The following is a 26,247-nucleotide window of genomic DNA, read 5'->3' as shown; positions in this document are numbered from 1 at the left end:
ACTAATCCCTACTTAGCCATCAGGCCTTGGGTTAGGTCTTACTTCCTTGGGTGCCTGCCTTGAACTCCTCTAACTCATCTCAGTCCCATAAGAATAGGGACTATGTCTTCTTGCCCAACTTTTTATTCCTACCAACTACTGCAGTGCTTAGTGTGTTTGTCAGATGGACAAATAAGTAAACAGTCTTCTCAGATGGGTAATTTTATCCCCAAGTCACATAGCTAGTAAGAGGTGGATCCCAGAGTTTGAATGGAAGACTGACACCAAAGCCATGTTTTTTTCCACTACGCTAAGCTGCCCCATAGTTGTAAGTCACTAAACACTGAAGACTGGCAGACAAACAGGATAACTGAATTGAAACAATACACCTAATTGCATAATTGATCCAATATAGAAACATAATGAAACCCATTTTCCATAAACCTAATCATGAAAATACTGGTTTTACTGTCTTTTAAAAATTGGGTTATTCTGATTTTAAACTGAAACAAATTAAAATACATATAAATGATACAATAAAATGATACAATAAAAGCAGCCCACAAATCCAATGGAGATTGTGGAATCTTGAGATAACTTACCTTGAAAATACTTTATTCTTAAGGTCAAATTCACCCGTCCTATGGGCCTTATCCCGACTTCCTCCCTTTTTTTTTTTTTTTTAACGTGTTTGCTAAGACAGGAATGTTTGTGTCCTGGAGTACAGTTGAAACGTTAGAATATTTTCTGAAAATTATCACAAAATTATTACAAAATGCTTTCCTTAAAGGGGTACAGATGTGATTACTTCTTTTTTTCCTTATTCTTTTAATCACCTCCCTTTTGCATGATCTCATTCTTCATGGACCTCATCACTTTATCTCTTTGGGATCTGGTCACTATTTATCTCTCCACCCTCATTTTTTTCATTTTTTTTGCCTTACTCTTCAAACTCTTTGCTCTACGTACAAAGAAGTACTTGAAACCCCTGACTGAGGTTGGTTCCCATCCTGCGAAACCCTTGGGTTACTCCCATTTCTTAGCATCTGTTTTATTCTTTTGAAATCATCTGTGGGCTTCTGTGTCTCCTGTAAGCCTTTTTAGGGCACTTACTGTGTCATAGCACTCATACACTTCAGAACCCCTAGGACTTGACATAGTTGCTGCTACATGCTGTGATTAGTACTTTTTAAAAGCAAAAACAGTCAGTCTTAGGCCTCAGACCTTCCTCAATATGAAATAATAAGTTGGAGGTAGTACAGAACAAGAAGCAAGGGTATAGTCATTATGTTTGTTTTTGTTTTCAAGATGAAGTCTCACTCTGCCTCCCAGGCTGGAGGGCAGTGGTGCTATCTCTGCTCACTGCAACCTCTGCCTCCCAGGCTCAAGTGATTCTTGTCTGCCTCAGCCTCCTGAGTAGCTGGGATTACAGGTGCGCACCACCATGCCTGGCTAATTTTTGTATTTTTAGTAAAGACGGGGTTTCGCCATGTTGGCCAGGCTGGTCTTGAACTCCTGACGTCAAGTGATCCACCCACCTCGGCCTCCCAAAGTACTGGGATTACAGGCCTGAGCCACTGCATCCGGCCCATTATCTTAACTTTCTCTCTTGCTCTGGGCCTGCAGAATTTGACTTCTGGATTAGATGAGTCTTTGGTTGTTCAGGTTCCCATTGTGAGGTGCCAGCAGTTTTCCAGCCCCATTGGTTATGTATTTGGCTCTTTGAACCAAAGCAGAACATGAACCTACAGTGTCACCTGAGTTAGAGGAAAGGGTTCTGCAGTACTAACCACAGAATGTTTAATTTTTAAAAACGGAATGAAATTCAATCCACAAATTGTAAATCATAACACCCAGAAATCATTTAGAAAGGGTTATCTCACATTAGACCAAATGCCCTCTTTTTTTTTTTTTTTTTTCCCAGACGGAGTCTTGCTCTGTCACCCAGGCTGGAGTGCAGTGGCACGATCTCAGCTCACTGCAAGCTCCACCTCCCGGGTTATGCCATTCTCCTGCCTCAGCCTCCCAAGCAGCTGGGACTAGAGGCTCCCCGCCACCTCACCCGGCTAATTTTTTGTATTTTTAGTAGAGACGGGGTTTCACCATGTTAGCCAGGATGGTCTCGATCTCCTGACCTCATGATCCACCCACCTTGGCCTCCCAAAGTGCTGGGATTACAGGCGTTAGCCACTGCACCCAGCCTCAAATGCCCTCTTTAACTGTGTGCTTCATAAGCTTAGAACCCTGGAATAAATTACTGACTTCTGTTTTCCCCGGCTTTTGCTTCCCTATATTTGGTTGAGGCCCCCCCCGCCAGCACGTTTTTCTAATTTAGGCCTATTTTCCTGAAGTCAGAGCCAAGCTGAATACAGACATCAGTGGATTTCTCACAATTCTTCCCCAGCTGAAAATTAAGGAAAGAAATCCTGGTGCTGTGCCTTCTCCTGTCATGCTTGGAAAGCTTACCTGTGCCCCCTGACTGGCTGCCTTTCCTACTAAGGCCATGAAAAACTCCAGGCTAAGGATTGTTTACGCCGCTTCATTCCCCAGCACCTAGCTCACTGTTTGGCACGTATGTTTTTTGTTTTTTGTTTTTGTTTTTGAGTTGGAGTCTTGCTCTGTTGCCCAGGCTAGAGTGCAGTGGTGCGATCGTGGCTCACCGAAACCTCTGCCTCCGAGGTTCAAACGATTCTCCTGCTTCAGCCTCCCAAGTAGCTGGGATTACAGGCATGCACCATCATGCCTGGCTAATTTTTTGTATTTTTAGTAGAGATGGAGTTTCACTGTGTTGGCCAGGCTGGTCTCGAACTCTGACCTCAGGTGATCTGCCTGCCTCACCCTGCCAAAATGCTGGGATTACAGGTATGAGCCACCACGTCCGGCCTGGCAAATACGTTTTTAACAAGAATTAAGTTTTTGTGTCTCCCTGTCAACATCATTTCCTTAGAGACTAATATGTACTTTGTCAAAATCAATGTAGCAACATATCACAAGAAGAGATTCAGGAAGACATATTAAGTACTTCAGTATTATTTGAACATAAGTAGATGGACTAGAAAAATTTAGATACTGATTAAGCTTACAACAGAAAAGCAGGGAATAAAGTTTAAATGTTTTGAAAGAGTTTAAAAGAAAACAATTAAAAGTTACCTATGGAGTTAGGCTATTTTATTTTTGTAGGCTTTGGTCCATAGACTTTTCCTTGAGATTCTTGAGAAACTTTACATATTAATCTACCTTAAGAATGCGAATGTTTTGCTGGTGTCGAAACTGAATGTGTGATCAATGAGCAAGAACTGAAAAGTCTCTGTTCTAGGTAGGATCGAGAACTTCTTTTTTTCTAATTCCACACAGACACATCTTCGGCCTCTGAGGATGAGGGCTCTCTGAGACGCCAAGCTGCGCTCTCTGCTGCCTTGCAACAGAGCTTACAGAATGCTGAGTCCTGGATCAACCGTTCAATTCAGGGATCGTCCACTTCTTCATCCGCATCTTCTACGCTGTCCCACGGAGAGGTCAAAGGAACCAGTGGGTCTCTAGCTGATGTATTTGCCAATACTCGAATAGGTAGGAGCTGGATCTACCCAAGAAGCCCAAATTACATTCCATTTGGCTCCCAGTATCCAGGAAATAGTTTATGGTTTGTGTTAGGTTTTTCAGTACAGCCTAAAAAAAAGAATTAGAGAAAACATGACAGTTAATGAGGCAAAGATGGAAACACCAGCAATACATTTGTCATAGGAATAATAGGTATCACCTGCATTATTGGTGCGTAGTTTTGCCCACCTGAAGCCATAGCTATTTCCATAAGCAATACTCAAGCTGCAAGATATAACACCAGTCTCAGTGTGGACTTATCCCAGCTGAAGAATATTCGATCTATTAAAAGGTTAAAATATGTAACATCTTAGATTTTTCCCAGGATTGTTACCTATATTCTGTTAAACCAAAAACACTAAACCTAAGCAAAATCTATAACGAGCCAATATCAGTGAGGACTTTTGTCTTGACTGGATTTGTTGTCCTTGCTGCTGTGATATTGCTACACTGGAATGTGCAGGCCGAGGATATTGGTACTCTGTGAGCTGCTATCAATGCACTGCAGATGCTGCTATACAGAGTGTAGCTTTTGCTTGCCCCTACTTTATGTTTTGTGTGTGTGTTTTTTTAAAGAGTTGTGACATCTGCAGATAAAGATACAGCTCAGATCTCTGCTTTTGCTTAATTGGTTGTTACAAATTACATCAAGTAATGTGTGTTAACATTATGTGTCTGTGATATCTTTCCTTTTTTTTCTTGACAATCAGTGCATTTTGGTGTCTTAATTTTCATCTCAGTGACCTGTCTGTGTCACCTAATACATCTTTATTCTGTTAACTGATTTCTAAAAAAAGAAAAACTTGGAAAAATTTCAATTCAAGACTATAATTTTTAAAGAAATAGCTACCTTGAGGGTATGATTGCCCTCCTTAGAAACCCGTGTGCCAACAGCTGATGACTTGTCCTGCACGCTTCGCTCTGCCGTGCCCTGCCCTGTCATTTCCTGAGCCTCCTGAAGCAGCTACAAAGATTTGCGTATTCACCACCTCTCCAGTCGTGGAGCAACAGAGCCATGGTTGCTGAGGTTTTATTTCCACATCTGTCTAAAAGAGACCAGTATTACTTGTTAAATATGTTATCCTAATACCCAGTTAACTTTTACCTGGATTTTTGTTAACAAGATGTTTCATCTAACCTTATATTTTTCATTGCTTCTACTACTCTGTGAAAAGTTATTGGTTCAGTTACTCACAGAAACCATTTTATCCACATTATTGCTTTTTGGATGTTTGTTGTAACAGGAGTAATTCATGTTCCTAATAGAAAAATTCAAAAATATAGGTAAAAGAAAAGTAAACTAACCTATAATCCTACCTGCCATGGATAATACTTTAGTATTATTACTGTAGTGTATATTCTTCTAGATTTTACTTACATATATGTAAGGTTTTGGTTTTGATTTTACAAAAATGAACTGTCCCAAACATAATGTTAATAACCTGCTTTTCGTAGCAGTATGTGATGAACATCTTTTACATCATTACATTACACTATTATTTTTATGGTTTCAATATACACTATTGTGTGACTCTCTGCCCTGGTTTATTTGGCCGTTCTCCTATTAAATAGTGTCTAATTTTTTGCTATTATAAAAATTGTTGGATTGAACATGCTTGAACACACAACTTTGTACATTTGTCTGATTATTTCCTTAGCGTATATTCCTATAAGTTTGAATTGCTGGATCGAATAAAAATGTCTGTTTTAGTGCTTTTTGTTACCACATTATTCTACAGAAAGGTATACTGGAATATACTCATGTTAGTATATTTAAAACTTTAAAAACTATTCAACTGATAATTACAGACTTAAGGGGCATAGAGACCTTACCCCCAAATCTATTTTAGAAATTGTTTGTATTATGCTTTTTTCCTTTTTTAAGTTTTACAAAAAACTTAGAAGAAAACATCTGGAGAAGTAAGAAGAAGGAAATTAGAGGGAGGAAAATGTATGATTTACAAGAATCACAGAAAGCCACTAAAAACTATGTGGTGTTTTTTGTTGTTGTCGTTACGTGTCCCTGTTGAACAGGGATCTTTTCCAGTTTACTCTTTCAGTTTCTCCATGTTAAGAATCTTGAGACCTGGTGTGGCGGCACATGCCTGTAATCCCAGCACTTTGGGAGGCATTGGTGGGAGGATTGCTTGAGCCCAGGAGTTCAAGACCAGCCTGGGCAGCATGGCAAGACTCCATCTCTACTAAAAATACAAATATTAGCCGGGTGTAGTGGTGTGCACCTGTGGTCCCTATACTTGGGAGGCTGAGGTGGGAGGCTCACTTGAGCCCAGGAGGTTGAGGCTGTAGTGAGCTGTGATTGCACCACTGCATTCCTGGCTGGGCAACAGCGCAAGACCCTGTCTCAAAAATAAAAAGAATCCCTATGTGTGGTAGAGTAGAATAACACTATTTAGTCTCTACTTGGAGCAAGGGAAGAACCTTGTCTGTCAAGGAGATCCAAATTAAAAGTTAAAAATGGACTTTATCTAGTGTTTTTTCATCTGGAAACTTGTACAGTCTGACCCACTTTCAAGATATGAGTTTGGTCTTTGGTAGAAGGGGAAACATTCTAGATAAACTATAATCAAGAAATGTTCGAGAGACTACAATATTAGTAGCCAGTTATGATCTTATTTGGTTCCATTTTGAGGTCACTGCAAGTTTTATTATGATTATTTTATAACACTGGATTTCTACCAGCCTTTCTGTGTAGAAAATGATGTTTTGATAAACATTGAATGTGTGATTTGATCTTACTAAGGCTACTCAAGTCTTACAAAATAATAATTTTGGAAAGCTGATATACCCTGACTTAACTTACTGTTCTCCCATTGTGTCTTGCTAGTAGATTGTGATTTTTAAAGATTGTTTTACAAGAGCCAATGCCCCCATTTATGTACTTTTCTTCCTTGTTAAAAAACAAAACTCCAAAGATTTGAAGGTTCTTAGTTTTGCTGCTAATATAATTCTAAATTTTGTTTTCTTCTCTCAGAGAATTTCTCTGCTCCTCCTGATGTCACTACAACTACCTCTTCCTCCTCATCATCTTCCTCAATTCGCCCAGCAAACATTGACCTGCCTCCCTCGGGGATAGTTAAAGGCATGCACAAAGGATCCAACAGGTCCAGCCTTATGGATACAGCTGACGGTAAGGAGTGGTTTTTGGTAGCTCAATTGTAGTGTAAACTAAACTAGAAAAATTCAAATTATGAACGATAGCTCCTAACTAGCCCAGCAGCTGCAGAACTACATTGTAGTTGGCCCACTAATAACTAATCCTGGGTACCTTTTTTCCATCATCTGCACAGTGACAGTACTGCCACTTAATTGAACTTAGTGGATACTTCCAGAAGATACTTTGAACAAAAACCTAAATGTGGAAAAAGAGAAGAATAACAGAGGGCCAGGCGCGGTGGCTCACGCCTGTAATCCCAGCACTTTGGGAGGCCCAGGCGGGCGGATCATGAGGTCAGGAGATCGAGACCATCCTGGCTAACACAGTGAAACCCCATCTCTACTAAAAATACAAAAAATTAGGCGGAGCTTGCAGTGAGCCAAGATGGCGCCACTGTACTCCAGCCTGGGGCGACAGAGCGAGACTCCATCTCAAAAAAAGAAAAAGAAAAAAGAATAACTGAAAAGGAAGATTAGGTGAAATCCTTAAGCTATGTATTAATAATAGTACCATATTTGTTCTCTATTGTCATAAAGCTTGTTGTGTGCATATTTGGTCCACTTGAAAGAGAAGGAAACTGGACAAAGGCCAAACGTCCTTAGAAATAAAAGCTCCTGAGGGAACTGAGGAACTAAAATATCCTTACAGTCAATGAATTTTAACTTACCATTTTTTCCCTTATAGGTGTTCCTGTCAGTAGCAGAGTATCTACAAAAATCCAGCAGCTTCTGAACACTCTGAAACGACCCAAAAGGCCTCCCTTAAAGGAATTTTTTGTGGATGACTCTGAAGAAATTGTGGAAGGTAGTAGTAAAAATACCAAAAACATATATTCATATATTCATTAAATAAATATATCTTAAGCAGTTACTATGTGTCAGGTACTATAGGGTTAAAGAATGAACAAGACACAGTTCTTGATTCAAAGAGTTCATCATTTTCTGCTCTTTTTCCTCTAATGATCATCTGTATTTTAGATCTTAGATGAAAATTAAGGAGGGAGGGAAGAAGAGGGAAGAAAGGCAAAGAGATAACCATGGAGCATAGAACTGTCTTTGGAAATAAACTCTTTGAAATTAGTAACTATCCCAAATACATGATTTTATGACTTATTTATATTTGGCATTTTCTCAGATATGGATATCAAATTCAGCCTCAAAAGTTTGCCTACTCTTTTTTCATATAACGTAGTCCTTTTATGAATCAACCAATCAATACGTATTTCTGCTTTCTACAAAACAGCGTGTTAGATGGTGAAAAGGTTCAAAGATTTATAAAAACACAGTTATTTCCTTTATGTTGTTTACAATTTAGACGGGTGCTAAAATATATCCATGTGAATACTTAGTTTAAGTATTAAGTATCTATCAGCCAATATAGGCACTTCTGAGAAGGGAAGATATCAGTTCCCTCTGGTTTAGGAAAGGCTTCACAGAGGAAGTGTAACTGATTTATTCATTCAATAATTTTTAAATTATGGATAAAATCATATATCTAGGATTTAATAGGGAAGGGGAATGAGTGTGTGTATGGATAAAATGAGAATGGCCATTTGATAATTATAGAATGATGACAATAGATCTAGACAAATAGATCTACCTAAGAAAAGCTTTTGTCGAAAGAGCTAAGCCTTGGTAGCTTTGTAGTCTGTTTTTATGTCCTGAGACTAATAGTAATAGGTTTTGATCACATCAGCTTGTTAATAGAATTAGGTACATTGGTAGACTAGATCTGGTCTTAGCCCAATTTATGCCACAGAAGGCAACCTGACATAGGAGGTTAAGATGAGTATCTGTTTCTTTAGGAATCACTGAGCTCATTGAATGGTGAACGTCTTTCATGATGTACTGATGTTCAAGATGCCCATGCCAGCAATAGCCTCTCCAGTGTTTCTAGCATTGGGTATTGACCAGGCACATGAAGGTCAGGGTTTTTAACAGGAATCTTCCCTGAAAAAATTGCATTGGCAGAATAGAACTAACAACTTTCCATTAATTACTAATATAAATAGGCAATAGTTGCTTGTTTGAGTAATTGTTACCTTGGAAAAGAAAAATACCAGTATGTCTTTGGAAATCTGAAAGAGCATGCCCCAGAATCTGCATTGAAGCCTAATGGACAATGGCAATAATGTCAGCTTTCACGGCCAGAAACAATGCCTACTATATACATAGTCTGTCCAAACAAATAAAATACTTGTTTAGAAACACACATGTTTATTTTTTTTAGTTAATCTGGTGGTTTAGGGTCTGGGAATATATAAAGCAGAAGGGCAGTTGAAACATTTGTTATTTACCCTAAGGCAGCAAATTGGGGAGTGAAACTATTTCATGAATTTTATGTTAGTAGAAAAATGAATCAAGGCATTTTAAGTACAATCCCCAGATTTGTCACTGAGCTATAAAACCTTTATTTCATATTTCATTTGCCCATCTAAGATTTGTTGCTCATTCTGTCCCTTCTCCCTTCGGTGCCTCTTTTCTCATCTCTTGTTCACCTGGCTAATTCCTGATCATCCTTTAAGACTCAGCTCAGACATTTCCTCCTCCAGGTGGAGACGTGCCCCACTTCTGCCCTCCTTGTCCATGTGTCTGTCACGCACTGCTCATGTTGTCCTAGCCTTAGCGCTGAGTCTGTGTGTGTTTATGTCTCCTGGTGCTCTCTATCTAGAGTGATTTGTTCCACGTGTAAATTATCTTTCCTGCTACAAAAATGTAGCATTTGGCCGGGTGTGGTGGCTCACGCCTGTAATCCCAGCACTCTGGGAGGCCGAGGTGAGTGGGAAGTCAGGAGTTCAAGACCAGCCTGGCCAACATGGTGAAACCCCGTCTCTACTAAAAATACAAAAATTAGCTAGGCGTGGTGGCGGGTGCCTATAATCCCAGCTACTTGGGAGGCTGAGGCAGGAGAATCTTTTGAACCCAGGAGGCGGAGGTTGCAGTGAGCCGAGATCGCTCCACTGCACCCCAGCCTGGGCGACAGAGCAAGACTCCATCACAGGGGTAGGGAAGGAAATGTAGGGTTCTTTTTTTGATTTTTATTATTTGAATAATACTTGTTCATTTTAGAAATTAAGAGGACTTTTGTTTTATCTGTGAAAGGATATGAAATATTCATCCCCAGTCTCTGCAATAAGCATGTTAATAATTAGCTCCCCACTAAACACACACCCAAATTCAGTCCAGTTCAGCTGACATTGTTGAACAACCGTGACGTATTAGGCACTACAGGCAGTAAGGGGAGTAAGAGCCACCCCTTTCCTCAAGAAGCCATCAGCCTTTGTGGGGGAAAACTTGTACAGTAAAAGAAGTCCTTGAGGATGCTCAGTGCTTTCCTAAGGGCGACGTGGGAGCACTGAGGAAGCAGTAGTCTCCTCAGGGAGTAGTTGGGAACGGTTCCCAGAGAATGTGCTGTTTCAGCCGAGTCCTGAAAAGGATGAGGAAGAGTTCACCAGGAGGCAAAGAGACTGGCCATACGAGACGAGTGCAGAGGTCTGGAGACATGGGATACTGTGCTTTATGCCCATTATCTGTTTGAGTGAAATAATGACCCTGAGGTATAACTGTTACTATTCCCGTTTTACAGATGAGGAAAGAAAGCCAAGCTCAGATAAATCAATTGGCCTAAGGTAATACTAGTAAAAAGTCAATGTAAACTTGGGCTTTCTGACTCCCGGTGTAATGCTTTCTCATTAAACATAACCTGCTGTCTCCCACTGGACACAAAACTGTACAGATTTAAAAACAAATTTGCTAAAAATTGTGAAGTTGCTACCAAAAATGTATATTTTGTGCTATTTTATATATGCAGTGATTTGCTTTGTCAGGGTCAGGATTTGTTCATTGCATAAAACATATTGAATATGATTTCACATTTAAGTGGAAAATTGATTTAAGGCCCAGTTTGTGGACCACCGTTTCTAACCATGTCCTTTCTCAAAGTGAGTTTAAACCAGATAAATATGAAGTGAAAAGGAAGATGCAGTTGAGATTAGAGACCTAAGTTGTGTTCGTTGGTATTTGTACTCATTTCACGCATTGGGATTTTCCTGGTACAGTACCTCAGCCAGACCCCAACCAGCCCAAGCCGGAGGGACGGCAGATGACCCCTGTGAAAGGAGAGCCTTTAGGAGTCATCTGTAACTGGCCTCCTGCTCTTGAATCTGCCCTGCAGCGCTGGGGTACCACTCAAGCAAAATGCTCCTGTCTGACTGCACTGGACATGACAGGGAAACCAGTTTACACTCTTACATATGGTGAGTCTGCAAGATTCCAGATCCTTCTCTCCTGAGAGTTCTTCAGAATATCATGGGTAGTGTTTTTATCTAGATACTTAGCAGTTGCTGGCCATTATGTTTCAGTAGATTTTTTCAATAATTTAAAAGGATCCTAAGTTCTAAGTAAAGCTATTGCCAAATATTTTCATTTGCTAAAGCAACATTTGCAAGCCAGCTAATATTTAAAAGACAGCAAAAAGAAGAGAGACTTTGTACATCCATAGATGTTTTAACATTACAAGAGGATTTTAGAAAAACATTTGGTATTAATGATGTATGGTGAAAATCAGATGGTTTTATCTAACAGTTGAAACTGATTACTTGTTAAATCTTTATTCCATCCTGCTTCTTGATTATAATAGGCACAAAATTCTGTAATGAACAAAGAATGAGTACTTTTCTGTTTAATTTTGCATGCCAGCTAAAATTTTTCTTTTTAAAACAACTTCAAGGAACAATGGGGTCAACCCTGAGCTATGAGACTTTGTACTAGTTTATTCAAACAGATTCCTTTTCTCCTTTGCGAGTGGAACACAGTGTCCACAGACCTAGATAGAAAATAATCTTTGAGGAAAAACAAGGTTTTATTTAAAGCATTGCGCAGGTTGACATAGTTTAAACTTTGGATGCCCCTCTGAATAAATTGTATATAAAATAACATAGCTATTTAAAAATAACATGATTTCCCTTTTCCTTATCTCATAATCTAAAATAAGAATTTCTAAGAGTGGTTGAGGGGAGGGAGTAGGAAAAGAAAAGCATTTTTTGTTTGTTTTTGCCAAAATGGTTTTAACATTCACCTCAGAAGCTGTATATACATTTCATTCATATAACCCTTAAAGAAAGCATTTAGCTGGCCAAATCTTTGCATGTTTATTTAACATCTATGAATACATCCACATGTTCACACAGATAATTTCCATTTTAGTGTTTGTTTTCACTAAATTACAGCAGTATGGAATGTTTAATCATTTGAGTCATGGTTTTGCTTTGCAGTTTCCTCAAGTGTCTGATACCACCTGTGTAAGTGGCTTTTCAAAAAAAGAACATTTCTGAAGATATTTGTAAATTTTCTAAAAAGCTGGCCGGGCACAGTGGCTCATGCCTGTAATCCCGACACTTTGGGAGGCTGAGACAGGTGGATCACCTGGGGCCAGGAATTTGAGACCAGCCTGGACAACATGGCGAAACCCTGGCTCTATTAAAAATACAAAAATTAGCCGGATGTGGTGACACGCACCTGTAGTCCAAGCTACTTGGGAGGCTGAGGCAAGAGTTACTCAAACAGGGAGACAGACAGAGGTTGCAGTGAGCCAAGATTGCACCACTGCGCTCCAGCCTGGACAGAGTGAGACTCTGTCTTTAAAAAAAAAAAAAAAAAAAACTTAGAAGTATCCTTCTGATTTTCAGTCTTGTAATTAAAAATGTTGTTTTCCTCCCTTTGAGTGTGATCAGTTTACATCAAATTATTTCTAAGGATATGCAGATTATTTCAGAAAAGAATTCGAAATATTATGTAAACCAGGATGAGCATCTGGTGATGTTTTATTTCTGTTTCAAGGCATGACTGGCTTTTGTAAACTAGAATGAATAGAAAGCTTTTGTTGCAGTTAGTTGGCCTACTGTGTATTGGGGAGTGAATGACACTCATCTAACCCATCATTTGGAAGTGGCCATTGTCTCATTAACTACACTGATAATCTGAATGTTCTTTCATTAAGGTAGACCTGTTTTTTTTTTTTTCTATATGACTTGTTCTCTTTTTTTTCTTCCTTTTTTTCCAGGAAAGTTGTGGAGCAGAAGTTTAAAGTTGGCCTACACACTTCTTAATAAACTGGGGACCAAAAATGAACCTGTGTTAAAACCTGGAGACAGGGTAATTGGCATTTTGGTTTTAGGGAGGTGGTGTTTATTGTTTTCTAATATGCTAATATTCTGGAGTTTTCATATACAACAGGAAAATTTATATAACTCTTATTTTTGGAAAAATAAAAATGGTTTGGTTCCAACGCAGGTTAGCCCAATGCCAGATGACAATTCTCACATTCCTGGGTTGAAGGAAATTCACATGTGCTTTCCTGTAGCTGCCAATCAGTAATCTCTTTAGGTGCTAATAAAAAGAAAGAGGAACCTTAGTCTTTCCAGAAATAAATATTGGAATCTTTAGATAACAAGAAAACAGCAACAAAACTTACTCTTTGATTTTTTTATTTTATTTTTTCCTCCTCTTTACAAAATGCCTCAAACAGGGGCTGGGTGCAGTGGTTCACACCTGTAATCCCAGCACTTTGGGACACTGAGGCGGGAGGATCACTTGAAGCCAGGAGTTTTAGACCAGCCTGGGCAACATAGTGAGACCCCTACTCTACAAACAATTTTTTTTTTTTAACTAGCTGGGTGTGGTGGCACGCACCTGGAGTCCCAGCTACTCGGGAGGTTAAGGCAGGAGGATTGCTTGAGCCCAGGAGTTCAAGGCAGCAGTGAGCCATGATCTTGCCACTGCATTTGTGTGGGCAGTATTGCTTACACCTAACAACAACAACAACAAAAAGCCTCATACATCTTTTAAAACATTTTCTGTGGTTTTATGCAAAAAGAGAGGAAGATTCATGTTACTTTTAAGAAAAAACTAATTGACATAGTTTTATTTCTCCTTTAATTTGAGGAGACATTAAACTATTTTTTTAATTTTTGAAGATATTTTTCCTATTAATGACTTTCTAAATATGATTACTTCTTACTATTACTTTTCATTTGGAATTCATAGAATGAAACACCAACTACACAATAGACTTATTTTGATTGGGCTTATGATTATGGAATCTCTTAAACTAGGCCTGTTAAAAATACTTTTGCATTGTGACAAAGGGCACATAAAGGATGGCTTTTACTTATAAATGTGACACATGAGTGTTTTCTAGTCCTCCTGAACCCTAAGCGGGTGATTTTGTGTCTCCCTAGCAAGATGGACACTGTGCAGGAAGGAAATGGGTTGTTTAAATGTCTTGTGGAATTAATTTTCAGAACCCTAGGAAAATTCAGAAGTTCAAAAGTGAACTTCTCTTGGGAGTGAGTTAAGAGAATTTGAAAGCAAAAGAAGGGGAAACAAGTCTTATGATGTGATTAAGTTTCAAATGTTAATCTGTGAGTATCCAAGCCAAATAAGAAACTCCGCAGTGGTAGTGACTTTTGTGTTTTCGCATTCCTTGAGTGAATTAGGAAAAGTCATTTATCTCTGTGATGTGTTACAGGTGAGATCACAGGTTTGAACTTATTATAGAGTTTTCACGGTTTATGTTCTATTAATGAATTAACTGTATATCCATACAGTTTCCGCCAGTATTGCTTACACCTATTACCAGATGCCCTCCTGCTAGAACATTTGCATTGTTGGGTAAGGGAACAAGGATTAATACAATGAATTAAAGAGTAAGAAAACTGGCCGGGCGCGGTGGCTCACGCCTGCAATCCCAGCACTTTGGGAGGCCAAGGCGGGCAGATCATGAGGTCAGGAGATCGATCAAGACCATCCTGGCTAACACGGTGAAACACCCCATCTCTACTAAAAATATTAAAAATTAGCCGGGCGTGGTGGCGGGCGCCTGTAGTCCCAGCTACTTGGGAGGCTGAGGCAGGAGAATGGCGTGCACCCAGGAGGCGGAGCTTGCAGTGAGCCGAGATCGCACCAGTGCACTCTAGCCTGTGGGACAGAGCAAGACTCTGTCTCAAAAAAAAAAAAAAAAAAAAAAAGTAAGGAAACTTCTGTTGGCCCTAGCATGGCGATCAAGTCAATCCACAGTTGTAGGCTCTCTCTGAGAGATGTAAGGCTTATTCTTTAATATGCTGTTCTATCTGGAGAGATCCATTACATTTATTTTATCGCCTTAGCCCTACACTAAAGTAAATTGCCTCGGGTTTCCTAAGTAATTAACTTAATGCTTAAGATGGTTTGTTTGTTGCTAAATCACCAAGAGGATTAAGTGAAAAATTGTGATGAGGATGAGGATGAATGCATTATAGTTCCCAAAATGTGTAGTATAATCATGGGCATGTCGGAGATCTTTTTAGATGTGCGTCTCTATCTCAGTAACTTACTTTCCTTTAGAGCAGATGGCTGTTAAATAGTTTGATTTACTGTGTTCATGATAAATATTATATACTTAGACAGTGACATTGAAAGCATTAGTATGGTTTTATTCCTCTGTTAAACTGAATGTCATTATGAATTTTAGGTAGCCCTGGTTTACCCCAACAATGATCCAGTCATGTTTATGGTGGCTTTTTATGGATGCCTCCTGGCAGAAGTGATTCCAGTGCCTATAGAGGTACCTCTTACCAGAAAGGTAACATTGCTAAATTTAAGAGGAATGTAGCCTGATGTGACATGGCAGGCATTGGGTTCTTGGATAGATGTAGTCACAACATTAAAAACTGTTCGACCATTTTTGGAAGTACTCAGCTTCACTTTCTAAAAACATGAAATTTGTAGAAAAATTATTTTATTAAATATTTACAAGTTTTATGCAAATAACATTTTCAATTAAGATAGAGTTTGTATAGTATTGCGTATCATTTAAAATATCACTGGGGTGAGGCCGGGCGCAGTGGCTCACGCCTGTAATCCCAGCACTTTGGGAGGCTGAGGCAGGGGGATCACAAGGTCAGGAGATCGAGACCATCCTGGCTAACATGGTGAAACCCCGTCTCTACTAAAAAATACAAAAAAATTAGTTGGGCATGGTGGCGGGCGCCTGTGGTCCCAGCTACTCGGGAGGCTGAGGCAGGAGAATGGCGTGAACCCTAGAGGTGGAGCTTGCAGTTAGTTGAGATCACGCCATTGCACTCCAGCCTGGGCTACAGAGCGAGACTCTGTCTAAAAATAAATAAATAAATAAATAAATTAAATAAATAAATAAATAAATAAATAATAAATATCACTGGGGCGACTGGACATGGTGGCTCACGCCTGTAATCCTAGCACTTTGGGAGATTGAGGTGGGCGGGTTGCGTGAGCCCAGAGGGTCGAGAGCAGCCTAGGCAACATAGGGAGACCCCATCTCTACAAATAATAAAAAACTAGCCAGACATGGTGGTGTGCATCTGTAGTCCCAGCTATTTGAGAAGCTGAGGTGGAAGGATTGATTGAACCCAGGAGATTGAGGCGCAGTGACCTGTGATCGCGCCACTGTACTCCAGCCTGGGCAATAGGGCAAGCAAGACTCTGTTTCAGAATATAAAATAAAATATCATGGGGGCATACTTGACTTTCAACACTGATCATTTATAAAGAATCCCACTGTTGCTTCAGAGACTATACATAATCCACATTTATAGTAGTTGAGACCTTTTTTAAAGGGATTTCCTGTAACTGTATCATATGACCTAGGATTTCCATTAGGTGGAAAGGGATGGTGTGATGACATGTTACTTCTCTGGATTATAAGATTTTACTTTGACAATACATCAGCCCAACTAAAATGAAGCATATGTAACAGATTTCCATGTTTGACTGAGTGATTTCTCCATGAGCCACTTGATGCTAATTTTGTCATGCAGTTTATTTCTGAGGGCTGATGTCAAAGATGAATATGTTGGAGGATGTGGATTTATAAGAAGAAATTGGCCTGGCACGGTGGCTCACACCTGTAATCCCAGCACTTTGGGAGGCCGAGGTGGGTGGATCACCTGAGGTCAGGAGTTTGAGACCAGCCTGGCCAACATGGTGGAACCCCATCTCTACTAAAAATACAGAAATTAGCCAGGTGTGATGGCACAAGCCTGTGATCCCAGCTACTCAAGAGGCTGAGGCAGGAGAATCACTTGAACCCGGGAGGTGGAGTTTGCAGTGAGTCGAGATTGCGCCACTGTACACCAGCCTGACAAAGTGAGATCTTATCTCAAAAAAATAAAAGAAGAAATCAGCCGGGCCGTAGTGGCTTATGCTTGTAATCCTAGCACTTTGGGAGGCCGAGGCGGATGGATCACTTGAGGTCAGGAGTTCAAAACCAGCCTGGCCAACATGACGAAACCCTGTCTCTACTAAAAATACAAAAATTAGCCAGGCATGGTGGTGCGCTTCTGTAGTCCCAGCTACTTGGGAGATTGAAACAGGAGAATAACCTGAACCCAGGAGGTGGAGGTTGTAGTGAGCCGAGATCATGCCACTGCACTCCAGCTTGGGTGACAGAGAGAGGCTCCATCTCATAAAAAAAGAAAAGAAAAAGCATTTCTGAAAGGAATAAAAAACAAATTGATAACATCCCCAAATCTGTAGTCGTTGGGATGTAGTATCCTTCATTTGATCAGGAAATCGTGTGGTTGTTGTTAAATTATTAAGTTGGCAGAATTTGTGGTTTCACAATGATACTTGTAAGATGATATTTTAATGGAAATGTTTTAGACTATATCTTTTGTTGTTTTTGCTGCTGCTGTTGTGTAAGGCTTAAATATGCCCCCTTTAAAAACAGAAAAATAAAAGGAGTATACGGATTTGGTATATCCATCCATTGACTTTCATTGTCAGCTTGGACATTTAATGTCCATTTACATTATTTATTTTGTTCATACCTGACTTGCTTTTCTGTCGAATTTTGGGGTGAGGCTAGGGGAAGATAACCATGTTAGCATTTACTTAATTTGCTGGAAACTAAAAGAGGATCACTGCTGACTCTTGAATAAAATGGTTACATTTGTCTGGTAGGATTTATCATTTGTAATGTCTGGTTAATAAAATACTTGATTTGTGCTCAGGAAATGTTTGTATTGTAGAAATTATTTGGAAGAACACATTGTGATTGGATTTTGACAATTGCCAGATCTTGGTGGGGCTCCATGATTGTTATCAAGCAAAATGCCAGAGCATTACTGAGTGTCAGATATGGGCATGAGTGTGCTCACATTTGCTCCCCTACCTATGTTCATTATCATTTCTCCACAGGATGCTGGAGGTCAGCAGATTGGCTTCTTGCTAGGAAGCTGTGGTATTGCCTTAGCTCTTACCAGTGAAGTTTGTCTAAAAGGACTGCCAAAAACCCAGAATGGAGAAATTGTACAGTTTAAAGGTTAGTAATATTGTACCTGAATTATCAGTTAAAAGTTAAAACTGAGTGCTTTAATTAGCTTTTTAATTTAGTAATAGCTAGGTACTTTACATATATGTTCTATTTAATTCTCATATTCTTATGAAGTAGGTACCATTATTCCCATTTTACAAGTGAGGAAACTGAGAAACAGAGAGGTTAACTTGCCCAAAGTCACAGCTAATAAATGGCAGAGCAGCAATTTGAACCCAAATCTGTCTGATTCCACAGCCCACACCCTTAACCTTTATGCCGATGGTTGGAAAAAGCTACCACTCTGTACATTAAAGCTAAATGCTACATGTAGAGACAGAGGATAGACTAACCTCAGTGGACTTCCACTGCCAAACGGACCTCCCAGTTGTTGAGGTAATGTCAAGGCCTGGAATTAGCATGTGGAACGATTGTACTTTTGAAAGAAGGTATAATTGTCTGGTGATTTGCCACTAAAAACTAATAAAAACTAAGTATCTTATTGATTATAAAATGATCTTAATTTGGTCTCTTGATATTTAAAATGACCAGTTCAGTGTGAATTCCTTCCCTGATGGCTTAGGCAATTCAATTTTCACTTTGGGTTTGATTTAGGTTGGCCCCGGCTCAAATGGGTTGTAACAGATTCCAAGTACCTTTCAAAGCCACCGAAAGATTGGCAGCCACACATCTCACCTGCTGGGACAGAACCGGCATACATTGAGGTAAGTCCTAAGATGTAAAATACGCTTTCAGGCTTTTCCTTGGGCTTTGCTTGCCACCTTTCAAGATGTAAAACCAAATTTTTGCAACGTTAATGTTAGAAGATCCTCCTGCTTTGTGAGATTTCCATCTTTTGGCTTGTAAAATGCCTTGTAGTGGATCTTCTGTCCTAATTATTTTGATCATAAATATACATTCAAGAGAATGACAGCATAAAAAAGGATTCTTCATGTAAGAAAGTTAGAAAAGACTTTAAGAAAGTACAAACGTTTAGGAAATGATGTACTGGCAGAGAAATTTCTCTGCTGCTTTTTTAGAGAGGTTGGGGGTAAGAGAACGGAGAAATGGGGAGGGAAAATAGCTCTGCTTAAAAGAACAGATTAGTAGATGAAAGATAAAGAGCAAGAATAAACAAATGGCTGGAAGGTTTGATATTAAGGTTGGTATAGGAATGCAATTGGCAACATGATCCCATTGATGGATTAAGCAAATCCAAGTGCACACCAGGCACCAGGCTGAATGCTTTAAGTGCATTTTCTCATTTAGTCCTCACAAGTACCCTGTGAGGTTTGGATTATTATTAAACCTGCTTTATAGATGAGAAGACTAAGACTTAAAAGAACTTCAGTAGTTGACCAAAGGCCACATGACTCGAAAATGGCAGAGCTAGACTCAGAGTCAGGTCTAACTCTAAAAGCTGTAGCCTTCACCACTCTGCATCCTGCCTGAGACATATGCTCACCAATTGTTAAGTTAATGAACAGGCAAATCAATAAAAACTTTTTTTAAGATTTGGGGGAAAATCATCTAACCTTGAACACTGTGGTGATAAGTAGAGAGAACTTCAAAAAATTTTGGATATAGAAAAGAGAGGCTGGGAGAATGAGTTCATGTCCTTTGCAGGGACATAGATGAAGCTGAAAACCATCATTCTCAGCAAACTAACACAGGAACAGAAAACCAAACACTGCATGTTCTCACTCGTAAGTGGGAGGTGAACAATAGGAACACATGGACACAGGGAGGGGAATATCACACACCAGGGCCTGTTGAGGGCTGAGGGGCAAGGGGAGGGAGATCATTAGGACAAATACCTAATGCATGCGGGGCTTAAAACCTAGATAACAAGTTGATAGGTGCAGCAAATCACCAGGGCACACATATACCTATGTAACCTACATGCACGTTCTGCACATGTATCCCAGAACTTAAAGTAAAATTAAAAAAAAAAAAAAATAGAAAAGAGAGGCTGGGGCGGGACACAGTGGTGCACGCCTGTAATCCTGGCACTTTTGGAGGCTGAGGTGGATGCTCCTAAGGTCGGGGGTTCGAGACCAGACTGGCCAACATAGTGAAACCCCATCTCTAATAAAAATAAAAAAATTAGCTGGGCATGATGGAGCGTGTCTGTAGTCCCAGCTGCTTGGGAGGTTGAGGTGGGAGGATCGCTTGAACCCAGGATGCAGAGGTTGCAGTGAGCTGAGATCACACCATTGCACTAGAGAGGCTGGATGCAATGGTTCACATCTGTCTGTAATCCCCGCACTTTGGAAGGCCAAATAGGAGGACTGCAAAGAAAAACAAGAGAGTGACCAGTAGCTTTGAGAGGTGATGGGGGTATTATTGGTTGCAAGGATGATTGTTTTTAAAGATGGAACAGATCTAAGTATCTTTAAAAGACAGACAGATAGGCCAGGTAAGATAGCTCAGGCCTTTAATCCCAGTACTTTGGGAAGCTGAGGCAGGTGGATTGCTTGAGCTCAGGAGTTCAAGACTAACCTGAGTAACATAGTGAGACTCTGTCTCTACAAAAAATAAAAAATTAGCTGGGCCAGGTGGTATGCACCTATAGTCCCAGCTACTCAGGAGTCTAAAGTGGGAGGATCACTTGAGCCCAGGAGGTTAACGCAACAGTGAGCTGTGTTCATGCCACTGCACCCTAGCCTGGATGACAGAGCACAATTCTGTCTCAAAAAAGAAAAAAATACAAATAAGCAATTAAAAATACCAAATTTAGTGATCAACTCTCAATCTATGTCATGTCTCAATGATGACATGGTTCATCACTCAGTCCTCCTTAAAACTCCAGTCCTGGCTTCTTGGACTCCTCTCTCAGTTCCTCTGCCTCACTGGCCATTCCTTCAGTTGTCTTTATTGGCTCTTCCTAAAGGCGGAGCGTCCTTCATTGTGTGGCTCTTGCTTAGCTCTCTGGCCTTATTAGAACTCTTACCCTCTGTCTTTCTAGGTGCCTGTTACTTTGAATTAACTTGCAGTTCTTGCTTGGGATCCTCCTATTACCCACAGGACTCTACTAGTGAGTTTAAAGCATCTCTGGGTAATAGGGAGTTATTAAAGGGTTGTCAGCAGGAGAGTGACAAGAATGAATTTATTATAAGAAGATGTATCTGGACTGGTTGGGTTAAGAAAGGAAATAAGGGCTGGGCGCTGTGGCTCACCCCTATTATCCTAACACTTTGGGAGGCTGAGGCAGGCGGATCACTTGAGCTCAGGAGTTCGAGACGAGCCTGGGCAACATGGTGAAACTCTGTCTCTACAAAAAATACAAAAATTAGCCGGGTGTGGTGGCACATGCCTATAGTCCCAGCTACTTGGGAGGCTGAGCCTGGGAGCTCAAAGCTGCAGTGAGCCATGATCGTGCCACTGCATTCCAGCCTGAGTGAGACTCTGTCTCAAAAAGAAAAAAAAAAAGGAGACCAGCTTTACAGTTATTCAGGTGAGCCCAAGCTTATGGTAGAGAGCAGAGAGCAAAGTAGATGGAGCTTCAGACAGTAAGGAAATAGAGCAGGCAGGGCTTAGTTACTGATGCTGGAGAGGGAGAAGACAAGACAGACTCAGGTTTCTCACTTGGGCAACTGGGATTGATGGCAGCATCCTTCACTAAGATAGAAAATACAACAGGAAGAGTTTCCATGAGCAGGGACGGGGGTAAAGAAGGCAGTGATGGATATATGAGTTTCACAGGATTACTGGACATTCCAGGGGATTAGTTGACTCTGTCAGTCTGGATCTCTCTTGAGGAGAGGCCTGGGTTGAAGATAGAGAAGTAGGAGTTACTAGGAATGCAGTAACCTAATGGAATAAAGTGACAAGAGATAAGGTGGAGAACGTGGAGGAGCAATGGGAGAGAGACAGACACACAGAGACAGAGACTAGAAGAGAGGAGTATCAAAAAAGCCAAGGAAGGAGAAAACGTCAAGAAAGAGGGTAGTCAAATTTTGCAGAAAGGTTCGATAAGGTATGCCAAATGTCCTTTTGGTTTAACCATCAAAAAATTGGGACTGGTCCTAAGGTAGTGAATTATCTCAGTTGACTCTTCACAGTCAGGTACAGATCAAACTCCTATTCTACTCTTTCTCCCCTTCTCATTATTGCCCTTGGGAAGACTTAATTTTTTTTTTTTTTTTTTTTTTGAGACGGAGTCTCACTCTGTCGCCCATGCTGGAGTACAGTGGTGTGATCTCGGCTCACTGCAAGCTCCGCCTCCCAGGTTCACGCCATTCTCCTGCCTCAGCCTCCTGAGTAGCTGGGACTACAGGTGCCCACCACTATGCCTGCCTAATTTTTTGTATTTTTAGTAGAGACGTCGTTTCACCGCATTAGCTAGGGTGGTCTCCATCTCCTGACCTTGTGATCCACCCACCTTGGCCTCCCAAAGTTCTGGGATTACAGGCGTGAGCCACCGCACCCAGCCAAAATTTTTTTAAAGTTGAACTGGGCACAGTGGCATACACCTGTAGTTCCAGCTACTCAGGAGGCTGAGCTAGGAGGATTGCTTGAGCCCAGGAGTTCCAATCCAGCCTGGGCAACATGGTGAGACTCCATCTCTTGAAAGAAAGAAAGGAAAGTTGATAGTCCTGGTAAAAAGCAACTTGAATGGAACATTAAAGGTAAAAGCAAAATTATAGTTGAATGATTTGGGGGAGCAAATAGGCCATTCGTTTCTAGTTCTTCCTTACAAAATTGGGTGCTTCTAATGCACAGAGCCATGTCTTACGTACCTTTCACTCTGCAGTGCTGTGCTTGACTTGTATTTATTTGATATTGTGTTTCTATTCATATAGCTCCAATCACTTGTTTGTTTTAGCTTTTGAGCAGCCACTTCACACTGATGACTATTAAACTTTGAAGTCTTTTCCACATATATTTTTGTTGAGCTTTGTCATCCTCTAATCCTATCTTTGTGTGATTTGAGTTTGGGACCCAAGTACATTGCCTTAAATATTCATACTAAACATGTTAAATTCAGCCCATTATGGCGGTTTTTCTGGGTTTCGTTTTTGGATTCTAGTTTTGTCATCTGAAATAACCCATTTTATTGTGTTTCTTATGTTTCTGTTTTTGTTTTCTAGTATAAAACAAGCAAAGAAGGAAGCGTAATGGGAGTTACAGTGTCCCGGCTTGCAATGTTGTCTCACTGCCAAGCTCTGTCGCAGGCCTGCAATTATTCTGAAGGTCAGACCTCATCCCATGACTGCCCTCATTGTTACCTTCAGAGATGTGTGACTGTGAGCACAATGCTCAGTGATTGGACCTCATTTAATGACCGAATTCAGAGTGAAATGTCCCAAGACACATTCTTGGCTTGCTTTTGTTTTCTTCTTTCTCAAAAATATGCTGTAGTTTAAAGGAACCAAAATTCTGGGCAAACCAAAATGTAAAGCATAATTTCTAGAGTACAGCAGTAGAAAACCCTAATTAAAATCATGTTTTTATTAGCTGTGGAATGTCAAGTATCTCCATCTTCCCCTGCCTGTATAGTGGGCTACCAGCTATACATTTGGAGTCAAAGAAATTCAGCTACCAAAAAGCACAAATTAAAACACAAAAATGTATTCAGTATTTTTGAACTTTAGATAGGTTGATACATAATTGCATAAACCACTATTTGCCTCAGAATGTTCTTTGCAATGTTAATTTTTTTAGTGTTTTCCCTTTGTAAAATGAAACAAGTTAATAAATGGTCATGATAAAATTTTTAACCAGACAATAATGTTCTATCATGAAATTATATATATATATATATATATATAATGGAAGCAATCAAAACGCCCTTAAATAAGGATTGATTAGGTTATAATACACTCAAGCCAGGTGCTGTGGCTCATGCCTGTAATCCCAACACTTTGGGAGGCCGAGGCAGATGGATCACCTGAGGTCAAGAGTTCGAGACCAGCCTGACCAATGCAGTGAAACCCCATCTCTACTAAAAATAATAAAAATGAGCCAGGTGTGGTGGCTCGTGCCTGTAGTCCCAGCTACTTGGGAGGCTGAGGCGGGAGAATCACTTGCACCCTGGAGGCAGAGGTTGCAGTGAGCCAAGATCATGCCACTGCATTCTAGCCTGGGTGACAGAGCAAGACTCTATCTCAACACAAAAAAAAAAAAAAAAAAAAAAAGATTATAATACATTCATATAATGACTGGGACATTAAAATTTTTATTTTTGAATATTAAAGATATGAAGAAATTGTTTCAATATATCATTAAGTAGGAACAAGTTAGATACCAAGCTTTTTTTTTTTTTTTTTTTTTGAGACGGAGTCTCGCTCTGTCACCCAGGCTGGAGAGCAGTGGCGCAATCTCGGCTCACTACAAGCTCTGCCTTCTGGGTTCACGCCGTTCTCCTGCCTCAGCCTCCCGAGTAGCTGGGACTACAGGCGCCCACCACCACGCCTGGCTAATTTTTTGTATTTTTAGTAGAGACGGGGTTTCACTGTGTTAGCCAGGATGGTCTCAATCTCCTGACCTCGTGATCCGCCCACCTCTGCCTCCCAAAGTGCTGGGATTACAGGCGTGAGCCACCGCGCCCGGCCAGATACCAAGCTTTGTATACCAGTTTGTCACATTAGATATCTGTCTAGATGTAAATATGCCTAGAAGTATGTGTATGTGTGTGTATAGATAGAATGTTTAGAGATATGTACATAAACACACCAACTTTTTTTTTTTAGGAAGTATCTTTTAGGAAATTTAAAATATATTTGTCAAACTTCCAGAGTTTCTAAAATAAGCATGTATTCTCTGCATAATTAGGAAAAAAATACCTCTTGGAAGAAATGCCTAAGTCACAAGAAGTTTCTAACTCCTTGGCTCTGTTGTAACCACATTACCCTATGAGCAGTCCTCTACCCGTTTTGAGGAGACCCTCAAAAGCCCCTGAGAACTTTTAGTCATTTCTCTAAAAACATCAAATCAGGCTGGGCGCTGTGGCTCATGCCTGTAATCTCAGCACATTGGGAGGCTGAGGCAGGAGGATCACTTGAGGTCAGGAGTTCAAGACCAGCCTGGCCAACATGGTGAAACTCCCTTTCTACTAAAAATACAAAATTAGCCATGCATGGTGGTGTACGCCTGTAATCCCAGCTATTTGGGAGTCTGAGGCAGGAGAATTGATCGAACCTGGGAGACAGAGGTTGCAGTGAGCTGAGATTGCGTCACTGCACTCCAGCCTGGGTGACAGAGGCAAGACTCCATCTAAAAGAAAAAACAAACAAACATCAAATTAGTTGTTTATGAGAGGCAAGTGACATGATTTTTTGCTACTTAATACTAAAGATGATTTCTTTGTCTTCCTATTTTTTCTATTTTAGGGGAAACAATAGTAAATGTCTTAGACTTTAAGAAGGATGCTGGGCTGTGGCACGGCATGTTTGCGGTAAGCTACTCAGATTTAAGACCCTTAGTATAAATTGTGCTTGAGATAAGGCCAGCATGCTGTGTAACTGGAGCATCTCTCAGTGCTTGTTTGAAATTTAAATCCCCAAAAGGTCAGTAATATTTTCCAGAGGCTATATAACCTTTCCACTGGACAGAATGTTTTGAATGACTGCCATGCATAAGCTGCATGCTGCAACTGAAGAAGAGTAACAGGTAAATGGGGATTCTTCCCATCAGAGAGGAACAGGTAGCATACTCTGGGGGTTAGAAAAAGGTGACTTCCTTCCAGGTCTGGGCTTCAAGGCAGTTTTTATGGAAGAAGTGACATCTGAATTGGACTTTGAAAAATAGGTAAGCTTTAGACATACAGAAATTTTTGTAAGGGGATGTAGAGGTAGAGAGAAGGGACATTTCAAGTGGCAAAACTACTGTATGTAACATGCCATGTAGGTGGAGAGAGAAAAAATATATAGGGTTACCTGAATTGTAAAGGACGTCAGAGAGCCTCTAGTCCCACTTTCTTGGTACTGCAGGACCTGGGAAAGCATGGGAAATGAATCATGAGGGAAGAGGAGGTGGATCCCTTTTCACCCAGAACCCTCGAAATCTTCAGTAAATTTACTTTCTAGCTCTTTTCTGAAACCTTTCCCATTTTCTTCTTTATCAGAAGTTAAAAAGCCTTTTGAGGAGGTAAGAAGAATCTCTTCTCTGTGATACCAAGTGCAAGATAGGGACATGTGTGAAGAATTGAGTTATAAACACCAGCC

At 40.3% G+C, this 26,247-nt stretch overlaps 1 protein-coding gene across 7 annotated transcripts in view; it reads left to right on the top strand.

Annotated features, from left to right (window-relative positions):
- The window catches only part of DIP2B (disco interacting protein 2 homolog B), a 251,994-nt gene that overhangs the window by 169,025 nt on the left and 56,722 nt on the right, over window positions 1-26,247 (top strand). For 3 of the 7 annotated variants that reach the window (XM_032144065.2, XM_032144063.2, XM_032144060.2), the window contains 10 exons: window positions 3,334-3,546; window positions 6,569-6,724; window positions 7,436-7,558; window positions 10,809-11,006; window positions 12,812-12,903; window positions 15,260-15,370; window positions 17,965-18,088; window positions 18,695-18,804; window positions 23,173-23,275; window positions 25,414-25,478. In XM_032144065.2, the coding sequence (XP_031999956.1) occupies window positions 3,334-3,546; window positions 6,569-6,724; window positions 7,436-7,558; window positions 10,809-11,006; window positions 12,812-12,903; window positions 15,260-15,370; window positions 17,965-18,088; window positions 18,695-18,804; window positions 23,173-23,275; window positions 25,414-25,478 (1,295 nt within the window). The remainder of the gene's footprint in view (window positions 1-3,333; window positions 3,547-6,568; window positions 6,725-7,435; window positions 7,559-10,808; window positions 11,007-12,811; window positions 12,904-15,259; window positions 15,371-17,964; window positions 18,089-18,694; window positions 18,805-23,172; window positions 23,276-25,413; window positions 25,479-26,247) is intronic. The other 4 variants (XM_032144066.1, XM_032144062.2, XM_058433470.1 and 1 more) reach the window with 3 other exon arrangements.

This window comes from Hylobates moloch, unplaced genomic scaffold (genome assembly GCF_009828535.3).
Source record: "Hylobates moloch isolate HMO894 unplaced genomic scaffold, HMol_V3 SCAFFOLD_22, whole genome shotgun sequence".
Taxonomy (NCBI): domain Eukaryota; kingdom Metazoa; phylum Chordata; class Mammalia; order Primates; family Hylobatidae; genus Hylobates; species Hylobates moloch.
Note: the sequence above shows the minus strand (reverse complement) of the source record. Positions and strands in the feature narration are given on the sequence as shown.